This window comes from Acinonyx jubatus, chromosome E2 (assembly GCF_027475565.1).
Source record: "Acinonyx jubatus isolate Ajub_Pintada_27869175 chromosome E2, VMU_Ajub_asm_v1.0, whole genome shotgun sequence".
Classification (NCBI taxonomy): domain Eukaryota; kingdom Metazoa; phylum Chordata; class Mammalia; order Carnivora; family Felidae; genus Acinonyx; species Acinonyx jubatus.
In genome coordinates this window covers 30,126,070-30,150,744 of record NC_069396.1, presented here as the reverse complement: position 1 = coordinate 30,150,744, position 24,675 = coordinate 30,126,070, and the positions used below count along the sequence as shown (strand labels likewise).

The 24,675-nt window shown below is 42.1% G+C and overlaps 1 protein-coding gene across 5 annotated transcripts in view; it reads left to right on the top strand.

The window, feature by feature from the left end:
• Nucleotides 1-24,675, top strand: part of FTO (FTO alpha-ketoglutarate dependent dioxygenase) — a 387,711-nt gene that overhangs the window by 127,141 nt on the left and 235,895 nt on the right. For all 5 annotated transcript variants that reach the window (XR_008293906.1, XM_027044481.2, XM_027044479.2 and 2 more), the window contains exons 3-4: nt 1,045-1,669; nt 15,661-15,804. Coding sequence is in view for 4 of the 5 variants with exons in the window: in XM_027044481.2 (XP_026900282.1) it covers nt 1,045-1,669; nt 15,661-15,804 (769 nt within the window). In the remaining variant the exon portion in view is untranslated. The remainder of the gene's footprint in view (nt 1-1,044; nt 1,670-15,660; nt 15,805-24,675) is intronic.

The window sequence follows — 24,675 nt, the reverse complement described above, 5'->3', positions numbered from 1 at the left end:
TGTAAAATCCTGTGCTTTGGTTAAAAAAAAAGTTCACTGCATTGTGTAGAATCCGGGATCTCTGTTTTGTCACCCGTTCATAAATCCTAGAAGCCAGAAGTGGTCGCTGACAGGGTAATGAAGTCCTCTACTGCATCAATAAATCCATGCATTTCCATATTAGAGGAAGGATTATCCTACAGTATTCTCTCCCAGTGACCCCAGTGGAATTATTACAGCTTTCTGAATCACAGTAGAATACCTCATTTATTCACTCATTCATTCAACATTTACTGGATCCATTCTGGGCGCTAGTATTATAGTTGTAAACAAAAGTCTCATGGTTCTAGTGTTCATGGGACTTGTTATCTAATTCCCAACGAGAAGTGATTTCTCTTTCAGTGAAAGTACTAAAGCAGAAACCAGTTTGGCACTTACTGGGAAGCGAGGCAGTCTCGTCTGCCCTGGAACCAGACTCTGGACCCTAGGCCTTCAAATCCCAGCTCCAACACGTATCAGCTACGTGACTTTGGGCAAGTGTTTAAAATGTCTCTGTGCTTCTGGATTCTCATCTAAAAACTGGAGATAATAACGGTGCTGCCACATAATGTTGGGAGCAGCGAATGAGTTACTGTGTATACATGATTTAGAATAGTACTGAGCATTTAGCTGGCACTTAAATAGGTGTTAAAGCGGTTAATTAATAAAATCATGTTGTCTGGAGGGCCAAAGGTTGGAAGACAGGTTGAGGGCAGGGAGAAGTGACCGTAGAGGGACCCTGGGAGATCAAAGCACAAATTATTATTCTAGTACTTTATTTATCTTAACGATTGATTGTTTTGAGCTTGGGCCTGTAGAAGCTAAAATCCAGACTGGACAGCCGATGGTAACTGTTTTATTTAGTCTTCCACTTGAGGCTGGAGAGATGTGAATCCTGTTTAGAAAGGCCACCCGCTACCTTGTGTTGTTTTTCCTCCTGATGCTGCCGACAAAGAAACAGACTTCTGGAAATGATAAAATCATAGCTGTCCATGAACACGTATTTTTGCTTTGGTTTTGTTTTAGTGGCAGCTGAAATATCCTAAACTAATTCTCCGCGAAGCCGGCAGCGTCCCCGAGGAGCTCCATAAAGAAGTTCAAGAAGCCTTCCTCACACTGCACAAGCATGGCTGCTTCTTTCGGGACCTGGTTAGGATCCAGGGCAAAGATTTGCTCACTCCGGTATCTCGCATCCTCATCGGAAACCCAGGCTGCACCTACAAGTACCTGAACACCAGGCTCTTTACGGTACCCTGGCCAGTGAAGGGTGCTAGTACGAGATACGAGGAGGCTGAAATAGCGGCTGCTTGTCAGACCTTCCTCAGGCTCAATGACTACCTGCAGATAGAGACCATCCAGGCTCTGGAAGAACTCGCCTGCAAAGAGAAGTCAAATATCGATGCCGTGCCAGTGTGTATAGGGCCAGACTTCCCCCGGGTCGGTATGGGGTCCTTCGATGGGCAGGATGAGGTGGACATTAAGAACAGAGCGGCGTACAATGTCACTTTGTTGAATTTCATGGATCCCCAGAAAATGCCATACCTGAAAGAGGAGCCTTACTTTGGCATGGGGAAAATGGCCGTGAGCTGGCATCACGATGAAAACCTCGTGGAGCGCTCAGCGGTGGCGGTGTATAGTTATAGCTGTGAAGGTACAGTCTGCCCTGTGAAGATGCAGCTCTGAGTGTAACACGACCAGAGTTGTGTAGGCTCTGGAGGTGTGCGCGTGCGCGTGTGTGCGCGTGTGTGCGCGTGTGTGCGCGTGCATCTGTGTGTACACGGTGTTGCCTGCCCTCTTGAGGTTTGCCGCACCCATGTCTCTGCAGAACATACCTCTTTCTCGTCTCGGGGCGCTGCCCACCTCTTTGTTACACGGGACGCAGATGGAGTATTTTCGCGTGTAAGCACCACTGTCATTCCGTCTTTCTCATGCCCAGGAGAACAGATCTTGGTTTCATACAGCCAACCTCCTTTCTCTAAAGCTCAGGGTAGACGGTGCAGTTGCTATAATTAACTTGCTGATAAAGGGCTAGGAAAACAAAAATCTGTCAAATTTTTCCCGGTTCCCACAGGTGCACGCTGCCCGTCTTGCCAAACTCCTTTATTGTGGTTGACATCACTGTCTTGATGGGAGTGATTTGTCAAACATGGACTTGTTCTTGGCTTCATACAGATTTGACTACTGTCCTTCCTTGCCGGAAGCGGTTGGAGTAGGTTCTGTGAGCAGACAGTCCTCTATTTTTAGGAGACTCTCCAGTCCCCTATAAGCGCTGCTGCAGTTCGAGTCCTAAAAGGGGTGCTGTGGGTGAACTTGTTCTTGCAGTTTCCGAAACCTGGTCCCCTTGGAACAGAGACCCTAGGCTACCTTTTCGCGGCCTACCGGAACTTTCCTTCCTGTGTTGTTCAGTTGCTCTGGGTGCAGGGTCTCCGCTGTTTTTCAGCACAGGCTCCTAAGACAATTGGGCAGATCCAGGATGGCGTGACCACGCTGACTTCGTTCTTTGCCTGATCATTTGACAGAGGGGTACAAGATGCGGTATTAACCCTGTTGTCTATCTCTTCGACCTGTTTACTGGAAGATGCTTGCAAGAGCAGAGTTCTAGATGTCCCATCAGGGAAAGACCTGGAACTTTTAAGGGTCAGTGCTTTCTGAAAACGATTTTTTTCATTGGATGTCGTTACCGCTCTATGCTTTTCGTTTACTAACATGGCCGTTTTTGGAAAAGGGACCTTAAAAGGACGTTCTCGTGGTTCTCTTCACATTTCTTCCCATTTCCCAATCTCAAACACTGCCTCGGGGTGGCTAAGACATTTTCCAACTTTCACCTTACGTCTTCAGCCCGGAACAAGTAACTAGTTGAGCATTTGGAAATTTTAGCAGTTTCTCTGGCATCGTAAATAATGATGCCGACCTAAGAAAATTGCTTGAAGGGGATTTGATGCTGTCCTAATGGAAGGAATGGAGATCCTCTGATCTCTAATAAGGCGTTGCCAAGGATTTAAGAATGATCACATCCAAGAACTCTGATGTGAAGGAACAATGGAGTTTGTTAGTTTCCTTCTTAAGGAGGCAACTCTAAAATTGAGGCAGTGGTATGTGATAGCTCAGGCTGCTACAAAGGTGTCTTTGTGTTCCCACCTCCTCTCAGCCCCACAGTTTTAATAGTCCTTTTGTGCTCCCAGAGCGTGGGTGATCAAGTCTTTTTTGAAGCCTAGAATGTCGTTCAGAAAGGAATTTAAATTTTTAATGAGTAGTTTCTGTGGTCTGGAGTAGTTAAGACTGATAAAGTATACAAGTCTACATAAACATATGAAGGTTTAGCCTTGCAACTGACTGTCGTCTGGAGGAGGGAAGTGCAGAGTTCAAATCCGTAAGAGCAGAGGGATTCCTTTGTTCTCTTAGCCCCCCGAGAATCCCAGAGCTCTCATGGTTATAACAGCAGCAACACCAGGAGCTCTCATTTACTGAGCACCTACTGTGTGCTGGGCATCGGTATAAACATTTGACATGTATTGACCCATTTTATTCCCGTAACAACGCTGTGAACCAAGTGCTGCTGTTCTCCTCATTTTACGGATAGGGAAACTGAGGCACGGGAGGATGACTAACTTTTACACGGTTGTACAGCTATTAATGAGCAAAGGTGGGATTTGAACCCAGACATTCTGGCTTCAGAGTCCTAACAGTGAAGGCCAAGTGCCTTATGAGCAGATATTTTCTACCCTTGCAGTACAGCTCCCTCTGGGATTTGGGTTTCTAAAGTGTCCACCTCTGGAAAAGTGAAGGGAATATTCTACTTGCTCCTCCTCGCAGGTCCTGTATCCTCTCCTCTTCTTCCCGCCACCTCACTTCTCTTCCCCCACCGCGACATCCGCTATAGCTTCCTACACATGCTCTCAGGTGATTGGAATGCATTAGATAAGCTTATTCTATGAAATGGAACCTCTCTCTAGGTCTCCGGCTGTGGTGTTGGGTCAGATGGCTTACAAAGCATGTGCCTTGAACCTGTTTTCGGTGGATGCATTTCTTCCAGACGACTTTTTCCAGGTGACAAGGGATATGTTTACTTCTCTGGACTCCTTGTAATCCTGCCAGAAGTATGGTAAGGGTGGACTTTGAAAGAGAGCCACTTGGGTTAAAATCACGACTAGGGTTAGAAAAGGCTTTAAGGGAGTGAAGAGAAAGGAAATTTCAGCCAACTGTACTGTTTTCTGGATCCTTGAACACGTTTGTCAAGCAGCTGCTCAAGGAGGTTCAGTTAACTGTTCTAGACACTGCAGAGGATGCGGAAGTAAATCAAATGCTCTTCTTGTGTTGAAAAGATGGGTGAAATAAAGTGCGCCCTTGTGATTATAATTACGAAATGAGGAAACGTCAGGTCTGGAAGAGACTTTTGAAGTCACCTAGTTCAAGTGTCTCATTTTATACATGAAGACACTGAGGCAGGGAGAATGGCAGTGAGTGGTCCAAGGTCACATAGCTATTTAGTGATAAGAGAGCGTTTCATGCCATAGGAGCTCCTGCAAATGCATTAGGAGTTCAGAACAGAAGTGATTACTTCCTGCTGAAAATTAAATTCAGGTGCAGCTTAAGATCCTTCAGGACTTTGTTCTCAATGCCTTTTCCTGGAGAAATCTTCATGTGGATTTATAATGAACGAGTCATGCCTCTTTGGTTTATTTCTGTGAGTAGAGGTCATCGAGAAGTAATTTGTATAGGGTACGTGTAATTATATGATAAATTCATTGGCTTCACAAGCAGTCCTAGTTAATAGATATCTCCAGTAAGAAGATTGAAATGGTACAATATTTAATCAGGAATGGCTTCAGGGAATCATGTGTAAATAGGCAGAGTATTTGATTTTCCTATGCTAGCTTTGCTGGCAATTGCTTGTTACTCCTAGATACAAACACACACACACACACACACACACACACACACACACACACACACATTTAGCAGGGAAGGCATTAACAATCTATTGTTTAATTCTCTGACGGGAATACCTTCAAAAAGATCAGGTAAATAATTATTTGTTACCATTTTTGGTCATTTGGAAGGAAACATTTTCTGCAGCGTTGTCTTTATAAAAAAAATTCTTAAGAATTTTATTTTATTTATTAAAAAAAATTCTTTTAGTGTTTTTTTCCTTATTTTTAAAAAAGAGAGAAACAGAGCCAAGTGGGGGAGAGGAAGTGAGAGAGAGAGACACAGCATCCCAAGCAGGCTTCAGGCTCTGAGCTGTCAGCACAGAGCCCGATGTGGGGCTCAAACCCACAGACTGCAAGATCATGACCTGAACTTCACCGACTGAGCCACCCAGGCACCCCAAGAATTTTAACTCATGCTACGTATAGAAGATTCCTATTTTTCAGATTCCTGGGAAGGAAAGGTGAGGAAGAAAACGAAGAGAGACCAGTCCATGATTCCTGTTGAGTATGTGATAGACTAGAAAAGCAGGGACTTTGTAATACTTATCTTAGAATTCTAGGATTCCCACTCATGTCTCTGACTAGGAAAAACTGAATTCACTTAAGGATGGAAATTGGTTGCCATGATTCTCTCTTTTTTTAAAGATGTTATTTTTAAATAATCTGTACACCCAACGTGGGGCTTGAACTCACAACCCCAAGATCAAGAGTCACCTGCTCCACCAAATGAGCCAGCCAGTCCTCCCATGTTGCTGTAATTCTTAAATCTTTACTTTTAAACGAGTAGCTTTGTCTTCCTTAGCTTGTCTTTGGGAGCATGAAAGACTAGACTGTAATTGAAGCTAGGAGCTTGGGAGCATTCCTAATTTTTTTAAATGTTAGGATTTTTCTTTCTTGAGAGAGAGATCGTGAGCATGCAAGCAGGGGAGGGGTAGAGAATCCTAAGCAGGCTCCACCCTAAGCAAGAAGCCTGACCTGGGGCTCCATGCCACCAGCCCGGGATCATGACCTGAGCTGAAATCAAGAGTCAGATGCTCAACCAACTGAGCCACCCATGTGCCCCCCAAATGCTATGATATTCAATGTTTGTCTTAGTCTTCCCCCATTCCTATCTGAGATCTCAAAGCTCATTTGGCTTTGTTTGTTTCATTGTATCATGCCATGTTTGTTAGTTTTGTTGTTGTTGTTTTTAAGTAGGTTTCGCGCCCAGCACCGAGCCCAGTGTGGGGCTTAAGCTCGACCCTGAGATCAAGACCTGCGCTGAGATCAAGAGTCAGCCACTTAGCTGCCTGAGCCATCCAGGCACCCCTGTTGTTAGTTAGTTTTGAAGTCACTTCTACCGCTCAGTAAAACTTCTTTGGTCTACCAAGTCCTATTTTTTAAAATCCCCATGGAATTATTTATGCACTTAACAGTAAGCATCTACTGTTTGCCAACCACTTTTCGAGATGCCGAGCATCTAAGCATGAACAAAAATCCCTGCCCTCATGGAGCTTATATTTTAGCAAAGAGAGACAGAAAACGAACAAGAAGTTTGTACAGGGGTGAGGCACAGGCGTACTGTTTTAAATAGGCTTCCTTCAGAAGGTCACATTTGAGCCAAGGCTGGAAGGGAGTGAGCGGGAGAAGAGCCTGGGTAGAGGGAATATTGAAGGCCTAGAGATGGAACCCGATGTTGGGATATTTCAGAAGCAGCAAGTGCAGATGCCGTAGTGGAGTGAGAGAAGAGGGAGAGTAACAGCCGTGAAGACAGAGAGGAAAGACGAGGAGCCGAGAGTGGGCAGCAGCTAATACGGATGTAATACTGTAATACGAGGTAGCGGGCTTGTACACAGTGTGGCAGGAGATGGGAGCCATTGTGGGTTTGAGTCGAAGGAGGGAGGTGGCACTGGAAGCAGCAGAAAGAGACTATTGCAGTAATCCAGATTAGAGAAGGGGGGCCGGTTTAGAAGAGGCAGAGGTAATCCAGATTGGAGAAGGGGGCCGGATTAGAAGAGGCAGAGGTAATACAGATGGGAGAAGGGGGGCCAGATTAGAAGAGGCAGAGGTAATCCAGATTAGAGAAGGGGGGCCGGTTTAGAAGAGGCAGAGGTAATCCAGATTGGAGAAGAGGGGCCGGATTAGATTAGAAGAGTCAGAGGTAAGGAGAGGTGTTTGTATGATGGCACCCATCTTTTCCCTGGAGAAAAGGGGCAGTGTTCAGTGCCGGTGAGAAAAGAGGACCAGCAGTGACATCTCCTAATTGTCAAGAGAAGACCAGCCAACAAAAATGGCTGATTTTTGCCCCCTTCCCTCAATAGTTATATTGAGGCATAATTTACATACAACAAACTGCACATACTTAAAGTTTACCTTCGTAGGAGTTTTAACACACCTGTGAAACCATGACCACACTCAAGATAGTGAATTTTCTGCAGAAGCTTCCTCGATCCCTGATGATTAATGATGTTGAGCTTTGTTTCATGTGCTACTTGGCTATTCGTGTATCTTCTTTTGAGACATGTCTCTTCAAGGTTTTTTTTGCCCATTTTGAATTGAGTTGTTGTTTTAGTTGTTGAGTTTTAGGAGCTCTTTATAGGTTGTGGATGTTAACTTCTTAACAGATAAGTGATTTGCAAATACCTTCCCCAAGAATGGCTGAGTTTTTTTTTTTTTTTAATTTTTTTTTAACGTTTTTATTTATTTTTGAGACAGAGAGAGAGCGTGAACAGGGGAGGGGCAGAGAGAGAGGGAGACACAGAATCCGAAACAGGCTCCAGGCTCTGAGCAGTCAGCACAGAGCCCGACGCGGGGCTCGAACTCACGGACCGTGAGATCATGACCTGAGCCGAAGTCAGACGCTTAACTGACCAAGCCACCCAGGCGCCCCTGAGTTTTTAATGATGTATTCATGTGATGTGCAGGGAATAAGAGGACAGGTTAGAGTGGAACAAGTTTTATTGTCTAAGACAATTTAATTCTGTATTACTGAATGACATCATTTATATTAGCACCTCAGAAATGCTTCCTTCCAGTGTATTTTCCCCCTTGAGCAGTAACCACTGTCCTGCCTTCCAGGGCCATACATTAGTTTTGCACATACTTGAGCTAGAATTGTAAGCTCCTTAAAGACATGGTTTCTGTCCTTCTTTGTGCAGATAATGGTAGAAGAGTAAGTATTTGTTGCCTAAAGTCAGTATTTCTAGTTTTGAGTAGTTTATGCTGTTCATCTACATTCTGGCCACTGCCCAATAACTCTGATTTCTATAACTACAATTTCTGTTTAGTATCAGGATTCTTTCGATTGCAAATAGCGGATACCTGACCTAAACAGACTTCATTTAAAAAGATAAGGAATTGTGTTACTTCATACTAAGCCCAGCGACCTCACTGGCTTCAAGCAGTTATTTCAGTAGTTAATAGTGTGGTCAATTTCCAGTTTCTTTCCCTTCATCTTTTGGCTCTTCTTAAGCTGTTGCTTTCCTCTCTTGGGACCAACAGTCTCATGGTCCCCACATGCCTGCCCCTTGCTGTTGTGGCCGCTCCCTTTCTTTTTCATGAACTTTGAGAGGGAGAAAAACTGAGTCTTGGACATGTACTTTGAACTCTGGGTAAAGCTTTGCCTGAAGCTAGACGGACAACAAATTATCCTCTTTTGATTAATCCAGTTTGGGTTCTGATCTTCTATGTTGTTTACAACGTAAAGGTTTCCTGTAAGTCTCTATGACTCTTTGTCCTTTCCCGAGACTGCCCAGGGAGTTACAGCCTCTGGTGTTAGGTCTGGTTTGGAGAATGTATTGTTTGAGAAGTATTTCTGCTTCCTTTCCCCATTTCGTATTATACTTCAGATAATGGAATGGTTTTGAAGCTTTAGCCAAGAGCATCCAGATCCATTTTTCTCTCCTTTTCTCACTTTTACTTTTTCCCCGCCCAAGCCCATGAAACATGATGTAATGAGGTTCTCCTGTGTATGTGGATATTTATATGTTAATTTTTTTTTTTTTTTTTTTTCAGACGCTCAATCTGAAAGCTGACAGAGCCAGACATCATGTTGAAAGGCTTTAGATTTTTCGGTAAAGAGTTAGCAATATTTCTCCTGAAACCCCAGATAATTTATAATTAATTTTAGAATTCATCTGTGTCAAGGGACTACGTTTGTCCTGAATTGCTTGTTTTGAGGCATCTGAGAGCAGGCTCCAGTTTCTTATAGACTCTGAGCTGGGACTGATTTGGTACTCCCTGGTGCCCCCCGCCCTTCAAACTTCTCTGAATTCATTTCTTCAGACCATTCATTCCTCAGTGGCTGGGAAGGAGTTTGCTCTCTGTCAGCCCCAGGCTTGACTGCTCATTCCTCACGACCAACCAAGGACTGTGTCTCTAAGTTTAGAAATCTTCCAGGGTGGCTTCTCCTTGGCTAACCCTCCTTTCCTAGGGAGATGCTCTTGAGGAGTGTTTCCCAAATGTTCTCTGGCTTATGCCATTCGCCATCACAGTGGAAACCAATCCAGAAAAAGTATGCAAAGACTGCACATAGAGGTGTCTACCTTTCAGGGAGACCACTCTGAACAACGCATCTGAGCTATGAAAAAGTCGTTAGTGTCCATCACTGCCCTCAGTCTTAAATTGCTTACCACGGTTCGCAAAGCCGTCCGTGTCCTGGCCTCTGCCCACCTCTCCAAACTCTTCACTTGCAATTCCGTGTCCTTCATTTGATACATTGCAGCTCAGAATTGCACCCATCTTGTACATCCGTCATGCCTTATCCCTCCCAGAAGGTATCTTCCCAACCCCACATCTTCCCCTCCCCCCTCTGACTCTCTCCCTTTTCCAAGACAGATTCTCCGTCCCAGACACTGCAGTGTCACAGATCAGCACGGGACAGAGAAAGCACCATGAGCTTTTGTATACCAGCTGACTAGCTGCAACTTCTGGGTTTCTCCTGCCTCAAGATGTAGGACGTGGTTAGGAAGGAAGGGACCTGCTGTGTAAGCCCTTCTGGGGGTGGGGTTAAGGAGACAGAATATAATTGCCAAGGCCAGAGTCTTAGAAATCTTAGTACTTGGCCAAAGGAATAGAGAATAGGAAATATATTTGATGGCATTTCTCTTTCACCGAATGGGAATTAATTGTTCAAAACCTAGTTAGCATAAAAGAATCAAATTGGCTAATTTGGGAGGGGGGATGTTTTAGAATTTTAAACTTGACGTTTACACTTAGCATTCTTTCGTATTTTGTCACGTCTTTGACTTCTTGAACGGTTTGGCTGGTGGGAGCCAGGAATGCATGAGACACGAGACACTTGCAATCCTCTCAGCGTTCCTGGGGTTTAAAGGCAACTAGGAGCCGATTGCCTCTGCTTGTTTCCAGAATAACATGAGGCAGAGTAATCAGCTGCAGTTGCCATAGATAATTACGAGTTGATTTTATGGAGTAAGTGAGCAACGCTATACTTACACAGTAAAAAATTTATCAGACACAGAGCTTCCCTCCCTCCTCTGGACCCAGCCCAAGGGGGAAACAAACCTTCCAAGAAAACCTTATTTTAATGAGCACATTTCAGAGGTGCTGGATTTATGGGAGACATCAGGAAACACCGATCGCAATGACTGTCTCTGTTTGTCGTTCAAGACTTTATTGGTGCCATACTGGGACGAGTGGGGGATGGCAGAGAGAGGGGAGAGTTGTCAACTAGCCCATTCGCCTACAAAGACCACCACTTAGAAGAATAGCCGTATTCACTGGCTTGAAGCCACTGTAGCGTCATTGTCACTGTAGTTTAAAAATCATTTCTTTTTAAAGTTCAGTCATAGTGGATTTCACGAGAGAGAGAGAGAGAGAGAGAGAGAGGGAGAGACATATGAAAAGCCTTCATAGAATATTTCTATTCTTTCTCCTTGTGCTGCTTGCTACATCTGTTATCATTAAGGCTCTCTAGAACGAAGCCGCTGAAAGCCCTAGGGTATCGCAAATATAAACATACGATTTCTCATGTCAGTATTCTTTTGCTAAATGGGTCTGGTTATCAAATAATTTAGCATTAATTACTTTATTATGTCGTATGCTGGTATTCATCACGTGACATCATCATTATTTTATAAAGCCTGGCTTCCTCACTAACGTGCACAGTAGACATCTCTATCAAATCAAAGATATCAAGACTCCAGAGCAGGGGTTTGTCAAACATTTCTGAATACGGGGCTGGCCAGATGATGAATATTTTCGGCTTCATGGGCCTTATGCTCTGTGTCTTTGCTACTCAGCCTTGCTGTTTTAGGTGAAAGCAGCCTCGGACTGCTGTGTGAATGAATGGGCTGTGACTGTGTTCCAGTTACTTTAAGCAGGTGATGGGTCGGGTTTGCCTGTGGGCTAGAACAAAGTTCAGAGACTTGTAAATGGCTGTAGGGGCCAGGCAGCTACTGCAAATGGGTGAAATGGCTGACGGGGACTGCCACTAGCCCAGAGGACATGCCTTGTCTCAAAGGGGCAGTAACTTCTTCGCCTGTGACTGCCTCAGTGATACCAGATCTTGTAATTCAACAATAGCTGGACATTCGTATTTTTATGCAAAGCACCTGTATCAGTTGGCAGCTAACTTAGTTTTGTTTACAATTTTTGTGATGTTCATTATTTATTTTTGAGAGAGAAACAGAGCATGAGTGGGGGAGGGGGCAGAGAGAGAAGGAGACAGAATCTGAAGCAGGCTCCAGGCCCTGAGGTGTCAGCACAGATCCCGAAGTGGAGCTCGAACCCACGAACTGTGAGCCCAAGTCAGACGCTTAACCAGCTGAGCCACCCAGGCTCCCGCTAACTTGGTTTGGTTAAGAAGATGTTGTGCAGGTCAAGTTGTACGCCTTTCGTGGGCTCTTTTCTGGTCCATGAGCTCTAGTTTTCTAGCAAAGTCTAGAATTTTCAGGTGTAACTATTATGTATAAATAAGACATGCCTAGAGAGCGCCATCAGACGTGTATAGCAAATGATCTGTCTCTGCTGCTGCTAACGACCCCTTCTAGTGCCAGTGACAGACATCAGTAATTGATTATACCACTCTTTCTGCTGAGCTTGGAGAGAAATTCAGAATAATTCTGTACCAGGGGTCACAAAAGCCACAACCGATGAATTAGTTGTGTCCTCTGATATGTAAGATATTTGTCATTCCTGTTCTAGAGGGTTCTCTTTTAAATGGTTTTGGGATTACCCTAGAAAAATGGCTTTAGACTTTTTACTATATGACTTTATTCGTAAAGAAAACTAGCTTAGAGTTGCTCCTAACCACAGAATGCTTGAGAAGACATTTATCAGAAATAACAAATAGGAAAACAAGATAAGATTCTGTTCTTATGGCAGTATCAGATTTGAGATTCAAACTTAAGGAATTGAAGAATATCTAGAGCTGGATGGGCCCTTGGAGGTCATTTAGTCGCATTCCTTCCTTGAAGTTGGATTTCTGGTCCGGTTTCTTTCCCCACCATTCCGCAGAGTAATGTGAATTAATAAGTATAAAGGGGATTTCTTCCCCCTTTCCCCTTCTTTCACGGCCTTTGACCCTTGTGTACAGTTACCGCAGAGTGGGGTGTTCAGAACGAGGAATTTCTGTGGATGGGTCCGTGCCCTCTGGGATGCATGTACTTTTGGGCTGTGGATGTGACACGCACCTGATGCAGCCTGCGTGAAACCCGCTTTATTGCCCATTGTGACCACATGAAACTTTGCATCTTTTTGTCTTCCTGCATCGTTTCCTCCTCTACCCGCTGAGAGACTGTACTTGTCTTTCACATTTGATCTTCTCCAAGAATTCTGCTCTACCCATTCTAACCCTCACCGAGCCCGTCTCTTCTCTCAATTTCTTCACTGTTAAGAACAGTACTAACTTAGCAGCGCCACACTTTATTATGTTATTTGGTTTAATTCGTAGTGTTTCCTACTCCCCCCACCCCGGAATTAACATTTTTTCCCTGCCATCTAGTCCAGTAAGGATTGTGAATGGCGTGAACTGAAAGAGCATTTTTTAAAAAACTTGTTTTAATGTTTATTTACTTTTGACACGCTGAGAGAGACAGAGCGCGAGTGGGGGAGGGGCAGACAGAGAGGGAGACACAGGATCTGAAACAGGCTCCGGGCTCTGAGTGGTGAGCACAGACCCTGATGTGGGGCTCGAACCCATGAACTGTGAGATCATGACCTGAGCCGAAGGCAGAAGCTCAACCTGCTGAGCCACCCAGGCGCCCCTGCATTTTGTTTTGTAAGTAAGCACGTAAGTACAGCCATTCACTGAATGCCTTCTATGTGCTACTTAGTAAGGCTCTAAATGCAGATGAAACAGGAAATTGGACCCTCCCCCTTGAAGACCAGAGACTGGTGTCTAATGGAATTTAAAATGTCCTTTGAACATTTACAACTTCGCTAGAAAGAAAGCTCCACTAGGGCAAAGCTCTTTGATTCATTTGTTGATAGATCTCAAGTGCCCGGGTCAGTGCCTCATGTATAATAAGTGCTCAATAAATATTTCTTAAATGAACTTTTATACATTTTTATATAGGGCCATCCCTGCAGGACTGTTCATGTAGGCAGATTATATTCCTTGCCTTTCACTTCGTTTATGTGTTTCTCCCCTCCTGGACCCCAGCCACGTAGTTTTCCCAGCCACATGTAAAAATAAATCTTGAGTATCCTTCTAGAAATATTACCTGTACATGTATACACACGTGTGTGTATGTGTTTGTATTTTACACAAACTGTGGCCTGTCAGTTTCTTTCCCTTAAAAATATATCACATAGTTCTGTGTCAGTGCATAGTCATTTTACTTTTAGTGGCTACAGAATATTTTATTGCCTGGACATTTCATAATTCATTTAACCAGAAACTTATTGATGGATATTTGGGTTATTTCTGATCTTCTAAATGGTAATACAGTGTGCATCCTTGCTCTAAAGTCATTTTGCAGCCTTTGCAGGTAGGAATTTGAGGATACATTTCTGAAAGTGGAGTTGCGGAATTCCTAGAAGTTCAAAGTGTTGAAGCATTTGTAATTTTGATAAGGATTGCCAGATTTTTCTCTACAGAGAGTGTGAATATGCCATTTTGCTATACTCTTACTGATACCATATTTTATCAAAGTGTTTGATCTTTTCTGATCTGATTAAGTTACCAAATATCTGTTGTGGCTTTAATTTGCATTCCTCTTATATGAGTAAGTTTGTACATCTCTTAAATGTTTACACACTTACTTCTTTTTACGTGTTCTGTCTCCATAACTTTGGTCTGTTTTTCTGTTTGATTATTGATCTTTATCTTATGCAGGAGCTCTTTATGCATTAAAAAAATTCCCTCGCTATGCTTGCTTGTTTATATTTCCATGTGATTTGTCGAATCAGCTTGTCTAGTTACCAGCGCCACTTAACTAAAAATCAGTCCTGTTGGTATTTCTATTAGGTTTGTGTTATAGATGAATTTAGGGAGAACGGACATTCCCATGGTGTTCAGTTTTATTTCCCCAGAACATAATAACATCTTTACATTTGTTTAAATTTTCTTTTGTGTCCTTCAATAATATTTTAAAGTTTTTTTTTTCTTATAGACAGTATACACATTTAAGAATCTTGCTGGATGTTTTAATATGCACACGTTTGTAACTAGCGTTTTTCTTAATTTGACTATCACTTGGGATATATGTTTCCTGGTTGATTTGCACACAAATAATAACATTATTTGTAAAAATGCACTTTTTCTTCTAAAAAAATCTTTTACTTCTTTGTTTTCTTTTGGTCTAATTAGGGCTCCTCTGTTAGGCAACTCCAGAGAGCACCCTTGTGTTGGTCATTCCTTCCAAAATAGTGATGAGTTGTGCTGATAAAGGACATTGTTTCCTAATTCTTAACTTTGGGAATATTTTTAATGTTTCTCTATTAATATATGATGCTGGCTTTGATTGAGAGAGGTCTGTATTTATCGTGTTAAGGAACTGGCCACTCATTATTTTATTGATATTTTGGTTTTGAAAGGATGTGTTTTATTGAATTCTTTGTGTGTATCTGGTGACTCTTTGTTTTCACCTGTGAATATGATAAATTTTAAGTATAACACTTTGCATATTGAGCTATCCTTGTATTCCTGCGATAAGTTCAATTTGGTCATGGAATGTTATTCTTTTAATATGCTGCTAGATTTAATTCTATTTCCCTATATTTAGGAGTTGTGCATTGGTTCTCAGATGTGAGATCTGTGTGTGTATGTATGTGTGTGTATGTGTTTTCTTTTTGGGTTTTGATACATATTATCCTATCTTCACGAAAAGAATTCAGAAACTTTTCTTTTTCTATGCTCTTAAACAATTTAAAGTATATTGAAATAACCCATTCCTTACTTGTTTGGTAGAATTCTTTGAAATTCTTGACACATATGTTTTCCTAAGAGATAGTTCTCTGACTTTATACCTTTTATGGTTTTGTTAACTTTTTGACCCCTTCTGGGGTTTTGGTAGTTAATAACTTCCTTAAAATCTATCCATTTAATCCACATTGTCTAATTTATTTGCATGGAATTAATTAAATAGTCTTTTATTCTCCTTGAATAAAAAAAAGAAAGAATGTTTTTTTAAGAGACGTAAAAGGAGGATATAGTTCACTTACTATGCATATTTTATTAAAACTTAATTATTCCTGAGATCACGTTTATAAAGCCCAGAAGTTGAGATGAAACATTTCCTTCCTGATCCCTCTCTTCTCTTTTTGACAGGCCCTGAAGAGGAGAGTGAGGATGATCCCCAGCTTGAAGGCAGAGATCCTGATACTTGGCATGTTGGTTTTAAGATCTCGTGGGACATAGAGACACCCGGTCTGGCAATACCCCTTCACCAAGGAGACTGCTATTTTATGCTTGGTAATTAGGAGGGTCAAAACTATATTGATGCTCTGGTGTCTAAATGTTAGACTGTTGGCTACCTATTTTGAATGTGTCTTTTGGAATAAGCTTTTCAGGTATTTTATAGTAATAATGAATCTTCTACATGTAACTAGTTTTTTTCTGTTTGTTTTTATTTCCTTATTCTTTTTTAGCTATCGCTCATTTTTAAAAGCTGCTTTTTTTTTTTTTTCCCTCCTCCCATTCTGATTGTTTTTGGAGTTTCCCAAATGTGCTAAAACAGTTTTCAGGACTTTCCCTGAGTTACTCCATCATCCAAATCAACTTATCAGTGTGAAGTATTCAAATGATTTCCCTCTCCACACTGGGAGTGGAGGCTACTTAAAATGATATCCCTGTCTGTATAAGTTCTTAGTGAAAGTTTTTTTTCTAGTTCTGAATTTAGTTTCTTCTCAGGAGGAGCTGACCTGACAACGTGGCCTTTCTGTGCACTTGTCTTTGAGTTCTTTGGGGAGGCAGCATCTCAGGCTTAGGCTAACCGGAGAAGCTGCAGGATTTGAGCAGCTTTTGCTCTCAGTTCTTTGGTTTTTTTTGGATTTTCTGCTTGTCTTCCAATGCATTGCATGTAAACTGTATCCTTCTATACTCAGAAAGCTTCCCTGGGTTTATTCTGTCACTGGCTTTAGCTCCTGATTATCCAAGGTTTATCTCACTCTTACCTGCCTGGGGGAATCTACTCATGTATTGACTTTAGAGCTGGGGAGCCCCAAGGCTCAAAGCCGGTATTTATGATAAGAGTTGCTTCTCAATCAATTGAGTATTTATAGAGGGCCCGTGATGTCCTCCATGCTATGTAAGGTTCTGGAGGAGATGCTGGAAATAGGTAAAACTTGGTCCTTGCCTTCTGGAAATTCAGAGTTTGGATTAGCTCTTTAGGGCATTACCTCATTAAGCATTCTCCAAATTTCAGGCATCTGCACATCAACTTCAAGATTCTTGCCATATCCCTGTGCTACCTGTACTATTACTTATGTAATATTTTTCTCTCAATAGGCTCACTTTCTTTGTTTCACTGAGATGGGTTCATTTTAGAAGGAGATTCTCTATCACTATCTTAAGTGGAAGACCAGTATCACTTGGCGTAATTAGAAGAGGTTTATAAATATGGAAAGTAAAACAGTATTAAGTGCCTGCTGCCTTTGGTTGCTGCAGATCCTGAATCTGAGTCCTGTTCTGTCTTTATGAAAAAGGGACACGTGTAACTGTTAGAAACGTGTTAACTGTACAATGGTACCAATCTGGGACTTTCTCCTTGTCAGCAGCAAGATGGGAAGGTCATTATGTAGAGAATGACTTTCCCGCGGTGCGTGATTTGCTGGTGCTTAATGCTGTGTCCCTTCACCTCTTCTCATGGGGTGATTCCCACATTTGCCCAACACTGATCGAAGTAAGCCCTAAATCTCTTCCCTGCCATTTGCATGTTGCTTTATAATTTATAAATCAGTTTCACTTAAGAGTCTCAATCACTCTCCAAACAAGTTTGTGAGGGAGATTGTATAGAGATTGTTCTTTTCTTAAGTATTGGCCTAACGTCGCTGGGTTGATAAAAGGTACCAGGATAGTTTGCAGGTTGCATATACGGTGCTCTTCCTGCTCTAAAAGGGACAATTTAGTCTCAATCCCAATACACTGAAATCTCTATGTGGGCATATTTTTAGGCTGAAGGTCAACTCTTACTGAGAGAGCCTCCCCTGCTTGCCTCAGGAACTGAGTTTCTAGTTTGAAGTCTCTGCCCCATCGACAAGCATCATTTGTAGGTAACAGATTGTTCCTCATTTTTAATGTACAACCCACACATGGGTATTTACCTCGAGTATACATGGGTTTTAATTTCAGCCAATAAACCACTTTCCTCTGGATGCTTTGTTCACGAGTTTCTATTTGCAGTTTGTATCTTTAAAGGAAGCGAGAGTCAGTTGGGGCCGTTTTAAATTGCCATATTAATTTTCTGCATTTAGAAATGGTAAAGATACATTTTAAAAGTTCGGCTAGCTTCCATGTATTTAAGAACAATCTTGTGTGTTCTTTTCTGATTATGAAAGTAAAGTACATGTTCGTTGTAGAGAAAAGAAACACTGAAAGGTATGACGATAGAAGAATATAAAAATCAGGTTCATTGCTGTTTTCGTATATTCCTTTTCAGTCTTTTTTCTATACATACATGCATCTGGAAAAATAGTAGTATGGGAATGACAGCCACATTTAGTGGGGATTAATGACAGGTCAAGCATTCTTTTAACTGTCTCCATAGCCCTAAAAAGTAGATGTTAGTTATATAGGACAAGAAATGATTCAGGTTAAATTGATGTAGTGACATAGCCGTGGTTACACAGTTAGTAGGGCGCGTGGATTATAACTTGTCCTTTTATCCCATTTGGGCTCTGACACCCACATGAAGCCCGCCCTTCTCTCCCTCCTCACTGACCCCTGCTCTGGGCTCCTGGGCCCCCCTCTTGCTCCCTCATCACGACGCCTATGCTTCACCTAAAGGCTTTAGGACTAGATTGTTCAGGAAGGAAAGAGAAGATGATGACAAGGGTGTTCTGGGTGCTTCCTCCTTTTCCTTTTCTTTGTAAAGTTCTGTTTCTCTTGCCCGGAAATAGATTATAATGAAAATATTAAGTAATTACATTGCCCCCTTTACCTATATGTTGCAATGAATATACATTTCAAATATACATTTGTCCCTTTAGCTATTGTAGGTGATAAACAGAAGTGAGTGTTATTATTTTATTTGTTTATTTTTCTTTAAAAAATTTTTTTTTAATGTTTATTTATTTTTGAGACAGAGAGAGACAGAGCATGAACGGGGGAGGGTCAGAGAGAGGGAGACACAGAATCCGAAGCAGGCTCCAGGCTGTCAGCACAGAGCCCGACGTGGGGCTCGAACTCACGGACCGCGAGATCATGACCTGAGCCGAAGTGGGACGCTCAACCGACTGAGCCACCCAGGCGCCCCACGTGTTATTATTTTATAGGAGCTGATGCCCAAGACATAGTATCTATTCCTGATTTCCTGACTCCTGCCTTTAGCTCTAGGCGAAGTAGCTGGTACCCTATGGACCTGGGCCAGCCACAGCACAACGTACCCAAAGCGCACCGTTAGATTGTATTCATGTAGAATCCACTTATTCCTTATTATTTATTATTACTCAGGCAAATTCTTATTGTCTTGATTAAGAACGCATGTTCAGAATTTTCTACAAATGAACGTTCCCCCGCCGCGTCTTAAGCAGCATAAAACAAAACTAAAAGCAGCCACGGCCTCTTGCTACCTTTTCTCTTCACTTTTTAAAATCCAAATCCTATACTGAGCCCTGCCGAGGGACCTCAGCCCTGTGCCGATATCTGAAATCTGAACTTCATAGCACTTATGAAAAGGAAACAGTTTAGCTCAATTTATAATAATATATTGGTCTGCAGAGGAAGTGCAGACTGAACCCTGCTGTCTCAAGCAAATACTCCAGGGGTGTCTGATGGGGAACGTGTCGGGTGCCTGTAATAAATCCACCGCCTGTGGAAGTGAGTGAAGGCCCTGCTGGCAGTGCCTGAGGACACGCTTAACTGGGGTTGTCACGGTTTACTTTTAAATTGGAATCTTTGCCCTAATCTCAGAGTTAGACATGACCAGATTTGCAAACAGATTTACAATTTTCACTAATTTTCCAACCAGGACTTCAAAACACACTTAGAGGGGGGACAAAAAAAAACACACTCTGGTCTTTCTCAGGGTAGGATGATTTACTTTGCCACAGATGTTTTCCATAGACTGAATGTAACCAGGGCGTTAGGGACTTAAAAGTGGCTCGGAGACAAACTGCGGGTTTGTTTTTTGTAGAAAAGATTATACAGTTCAAGGGACATCAACCAAATTATGTTCATTAACCAGGAGCCGGGTGTGGAGATGGGATGTTTCAGGACAAAGGTGAGGGTGCTGGGTAAACATTTGGGGCAGACCTCCTCCCCTGCCCAACCCTTCATTTATCCTTTTGTTTTTTACATGTTACTACTCATGACTCTGTTCTGTCTGGTCTCTTTATTTTTGTTTCCTTCAATCCAAACTCAATTTCATTTTCAAATAGCTATCTCCAAGCTTCAGTTACCAAGTAAAATTTCCATGGCGAAAAGAGAGAGAGAGAGAGAGAGAGAGAGAGAGAGAGAAAGCAACGTCAGTTGAAATGCACGCTGTTTCTTTCTCGTTTTTCTTTTTGGTTTTGCTTTACTTCACCAACAGTGTAGGGTAGAATGATGAAAAGGCCATTTCCTGTCAGGTGACCAGGTTCCAGACTCACTGCGGTGACTATTGGCTCTGCCTTGTTAGTGTTTGTCTGAGTCTCTGCCTCCCCCGGAGAACTAGGGCTTCGTGGTACCTGCTTCTCAGGGCCGGTGGGAGGCCAAAGAAGAAAGTGCTTTGTATGTGGGGGCCAACCAAGGTTGGGAGCCGGGCCCTTGCATTCCAGGAGAACCAGTGAGGCGGGCGGGTGACAGAAGAGCACAGAATGTTGTGTTCTTACCCTGCTTCAGGCCCCGAGTTTTGCTAGCTTCGTACCTCCCTGTCCCATACCTATCTTTGCACATAAACGACCTGCAAGACGGGGGCAGCTCACCAATTGACTCTTGAGGGGGAGAAGAGTTGCCGTCTGGTCAGGGTCGAATCGGAGCTCTGTGGGAACCACGCTCTTGCCGTGGTTGAGGGCCGAGTTTACCTGTGGAGCCTGGTCAGTGGTGTTTTCCAGATCAGGTTCACCTTCTTTAAGATACCTCTGGCTTGGTATTTCACAGAGCACTGTGAACATCTGATGTGGTCTAACCCGAAAATGTACCATGCTTCTATTTTGGGCGTCAACATGAGCACTCCAGTTGGAGTCTGTCGCTTCTAGCCTTCTAGAACAGAGGCTTCTAGGAGTTTAAAGCCTCTTAACTGGGGTTCCTCTGGGACCTAACTTGGAGACTGTGGTATCTTTGTAAATCCTCCAGGTGTCCCTCAGTCCTGCCCCGATTTAGGCATTTTATTCAAAGGAAAAGGCTTTTGTTTTTTCTTCCTCTGACCCCATTCCCTTCCTCCCCCAACTCTTGACTGACCAACTGAAGTTAGAAACTTCCTGTAATTTATGGCTTAATCATAAATTCTAAATAATTATACTTTATTACCTCTCATGGGCCTTGAAATGTAGGTGCTATGTTCTGCTTTCTGCCGAGGCAAGGGAATAATACAGAAACAGTAATAAATTATAACTTGAGGCTGCAGTCGGTAAGCTTGAGGAATTGCCATTTAAGTGGAAAGTGCTCGAACAGCCAAATGAGCACCTGTCATGTTTGTTTTCACTTTGAAAAGTAGAAACATGACAGTATAGTTTCAACTGCTCATCCAATACGAGCTCGTGGTGTTCTTCTTACCTTCTCAGCAAACTACATTATTTGCCCCTTGCTAGTCATGTTTTTGCAGGACGTATCTGTCCTCCTGAAACTTTCACTCTAAACCGTGCCCGCAAATGCTGACATTTTCAAACTTGTGCTTTTTGTCTTGATAGCCTGATTCTTTTGTATTCAGCAGAATTAGAGAGAGGGCCACTCTTGCGGAACTTACTCTGTGGAGAGGATTCCTGGGTCCTTCAAAGGGTTTGTCTCTCTCTTACACTTTCTTATCATTTCCATTCTTTGTGCTTATTTTCGGTCATTGATGTCTTGAACTTTACCTGAAATGCATGAGCACCTACTGAGGGCCAGGGACTGTGCTAGAGGCTTTGATATATTTTCTTTCTTTCTTATAAGTAAGTCCATCAGGTAGGTAGTCCTCTCTCTCCAATCCCTATTTTTTGCCAGAAAAGAAAATTGATGGGGATTGCCTGCTAATGGGTATGTGGGTTTTGTATTTTTTTTAGGAGTCTGAAAATGCTTTAAAATTCATTTGTGGTGATGGTGGCACAATCCTGTGAACACACTAAAATACATTGAATCATATGCTTTCAATGAGTGAATTGTTTGGTATGTGAATTATATGTCAATAAAGCTGTTTTATAAAAAGGAAATAGAGGCGTAAAGAGGCAAAATAGCTTCTTTAAGGTGACGTACCTAGTGAAGCTTGCGTTTGAATGCAGGTTTTTCTTTTATTTCTTAAAAAAATTGTTTTAATGTTTATTTATTTTTGAGAGAGACAGAGAGACAGAGAGAGACAGAGTGTGAGGGAGTGAGGGGCAGAGAGAAAGGGAGACACAGAATCCGAAGCAGGCTCCAGGCCCTGAGCTGTCAGCATAGAGCCCGACGTGGGGCTCGGATCCATGCACCGTGAGTTCGTGACCTGAGCTGAAGTTGGACCTACTGAGCCACCCAGATGCCCCTGAATGCAGGTTTTTCTGAGACCAAAGCTGTTCTTTCTTCTGCTGAATCATGCAACTCTACTAATTATGTAATCATGGGATCTTTCTTCTTTCGAAATGTGGAAAAAAGTAATTGAACTGATCAATACACATATCTTCTCATTGTAGAGGACTCAAATAGTATGGAATTATATAGACTAAAACTCGGAACTTCTTTTATTTTGCTATCAGGTCCTTTTGTCGACATTAACGTAAATATAGTTATGCCAATATTTTTGCATATATATTGCTGCTACTTTATTAAAAAAGCACACAAATGCAACCGTTTTATTCTAGTACTTGCTTTTTTTTTTTTTTCTTAATATATCCTGGAGATCTTTCCCTGTCAGTACCTCATTCATATTATTATTGTTATTATAAAACAACATAAAACTAGGAAATAAAAATTCAAGCAGTTGAGGACTCCACATTCAGCATGGAGCCCAACATGAAGCTCAGTCTCACGACTCTGGGATCATGACCTGAGCAGAAATCAGGAGTTGGACACTCAACTTACTCAGCCACCCAGATGTTTCCCCCAAGTTCCATTTCTTAAAAGTGACCACTTTTTAGCATATTTGCATTTTATTCTTTAAGTGATTACCTCCTTCACTTTTATTTTATTCATTTATTTATGTATTTTATTTAAAAAAATTTTTTAAAAAATGTTTATTTTTGAAGGAGAGAGAGAGACACAGTGTGCAGGGGGCGGGGGGGGCAGACAGAGAGGGAGACACAGAATCCGAAGCAGGCTCCAGTCCGTCAGCACAGAACCTGATGCAGGGCTCGAACCCACAAACCATGAGATCATGACCTGAGCCAAAGTCGGACGCTCAACCGACTGAGCCACCCAGGCGCCCCACCTCCTTAACTTTTAAACACTTGCTTAATACTTCTCTCTCTTCATCCAGCAAATTGAGGCACTGGCTGTCCCTCCGTTAAGAAAAATGTGAAGAAAAAAGAAAAATGGAGAAGTGGCTTTCTTAAACTCCCTCACTTTGCTGAGTTTTATTACATAGCATTTACCTGTGTGTGTGTGTGCGCGCGCGTGTGTGTGTGTTTGTAGTTGATTACCTTATAACCAATATGTAGATACACTCTTGACTTTTAGAATGTAAAATGGGGGGTGTAAGTTCCCTTTGAGCCATATCATTACTCTGACATCATTAAGGTTTATATCGTTTACACACTAATCTATAATTTTGATAAGACGACTATGCTTTCTCTGTTCACTGAATCTGAAATTTGAAAGCCGGTACATACCAGTGCTTATGTATGTGTCCCTTATTGTAGAACCAAATAAAGTGACTGGATCCCGTAAATAGAATATGGAGTCCACAGCAATCCCTGACGTTGTTCCATTGAAAGGGAATGTTACAAAGGTCAGGTCAAGATTTTATACTTCATCAAAGACCCAGAACTGTGCTCCATTTTAGCCTACTTTGTATTTGAACCATGGCTTTCTCGTGTGGCTCTCACTCTCCCCCTGGAATTCATACTTGCCTTTCCTGATTCTTATTGAAAGAATAACCATGCCATAGTGCTATCTCTGTGTCACTTGATGTTTTGTCTTACTACCAATTTCATGTTTTGATAAATACTGACTTCTTCCAGTTATCATACTGAGATTTCTCCTCCTTGCAGTCCTTTGCTATTCCATTTTTGAAAATCTGGATCTTAAGTCTTTCTCTTACTTGGAATTTTCTAAAAATGTCTTCTATCTACCCTCTTTCAGGTTTCTAAAAATGTGTAACCTCTGTGTCACCTAACACAGTACTGTGAACGTGGTAGGTGCTTTACTAAATAATTATTGAGTTAATGAGTGAATGAATAAACCAAGGATTGGTTCCTCCACCTCTACCCCATTTCATGGCAACCATGGGCAAAAGGAAATATATAATCTGTCCTAGAAAACTCCTGATTGGGAAGTTTTTGAAGTCCCTCCCCAAAATAGGTGGCCATTCATTTAATACTTGGGGATCTCCAAGAGATAGCTTTTAGAATCTTCCATGGTCGTCCATTCCTTCGGTGACCCACGCTTTGCTTTCTAATATCTAGTCCAAGTGACCATGTGATATCACAGAATTGTCCAAATTGATGCAGTGTTCAAATCAATTTGTACATTCTCTTCCAGATCTTTTATTAAAAACAAAACAAAACAAAACTAGTAAAGACAACAGAAATGTGTTGGTTTCTTTTAAGCTGAGGATAGATGTGTTACTGTGAGTTTTGAGATCCTTGTATTTTTTCATATTTTATGCAGTCAGAGTCATGCTGTAGGTGAATCTGCATCTGGGTTGGTTGGGTGGAATTTTTCCTTTTGGTTGGCAGTCTTAATATGCCTTCTTTTGCTCTCTGTCTATAGAACATAACTCCTAAAAGCATGAACTGTGGGAAAAAATTTTCAGACTTTTAATTTGATTGCATATCCTATGTGCATTCTTTGCCACTTCTGTAAAGATAGGAAGAATAG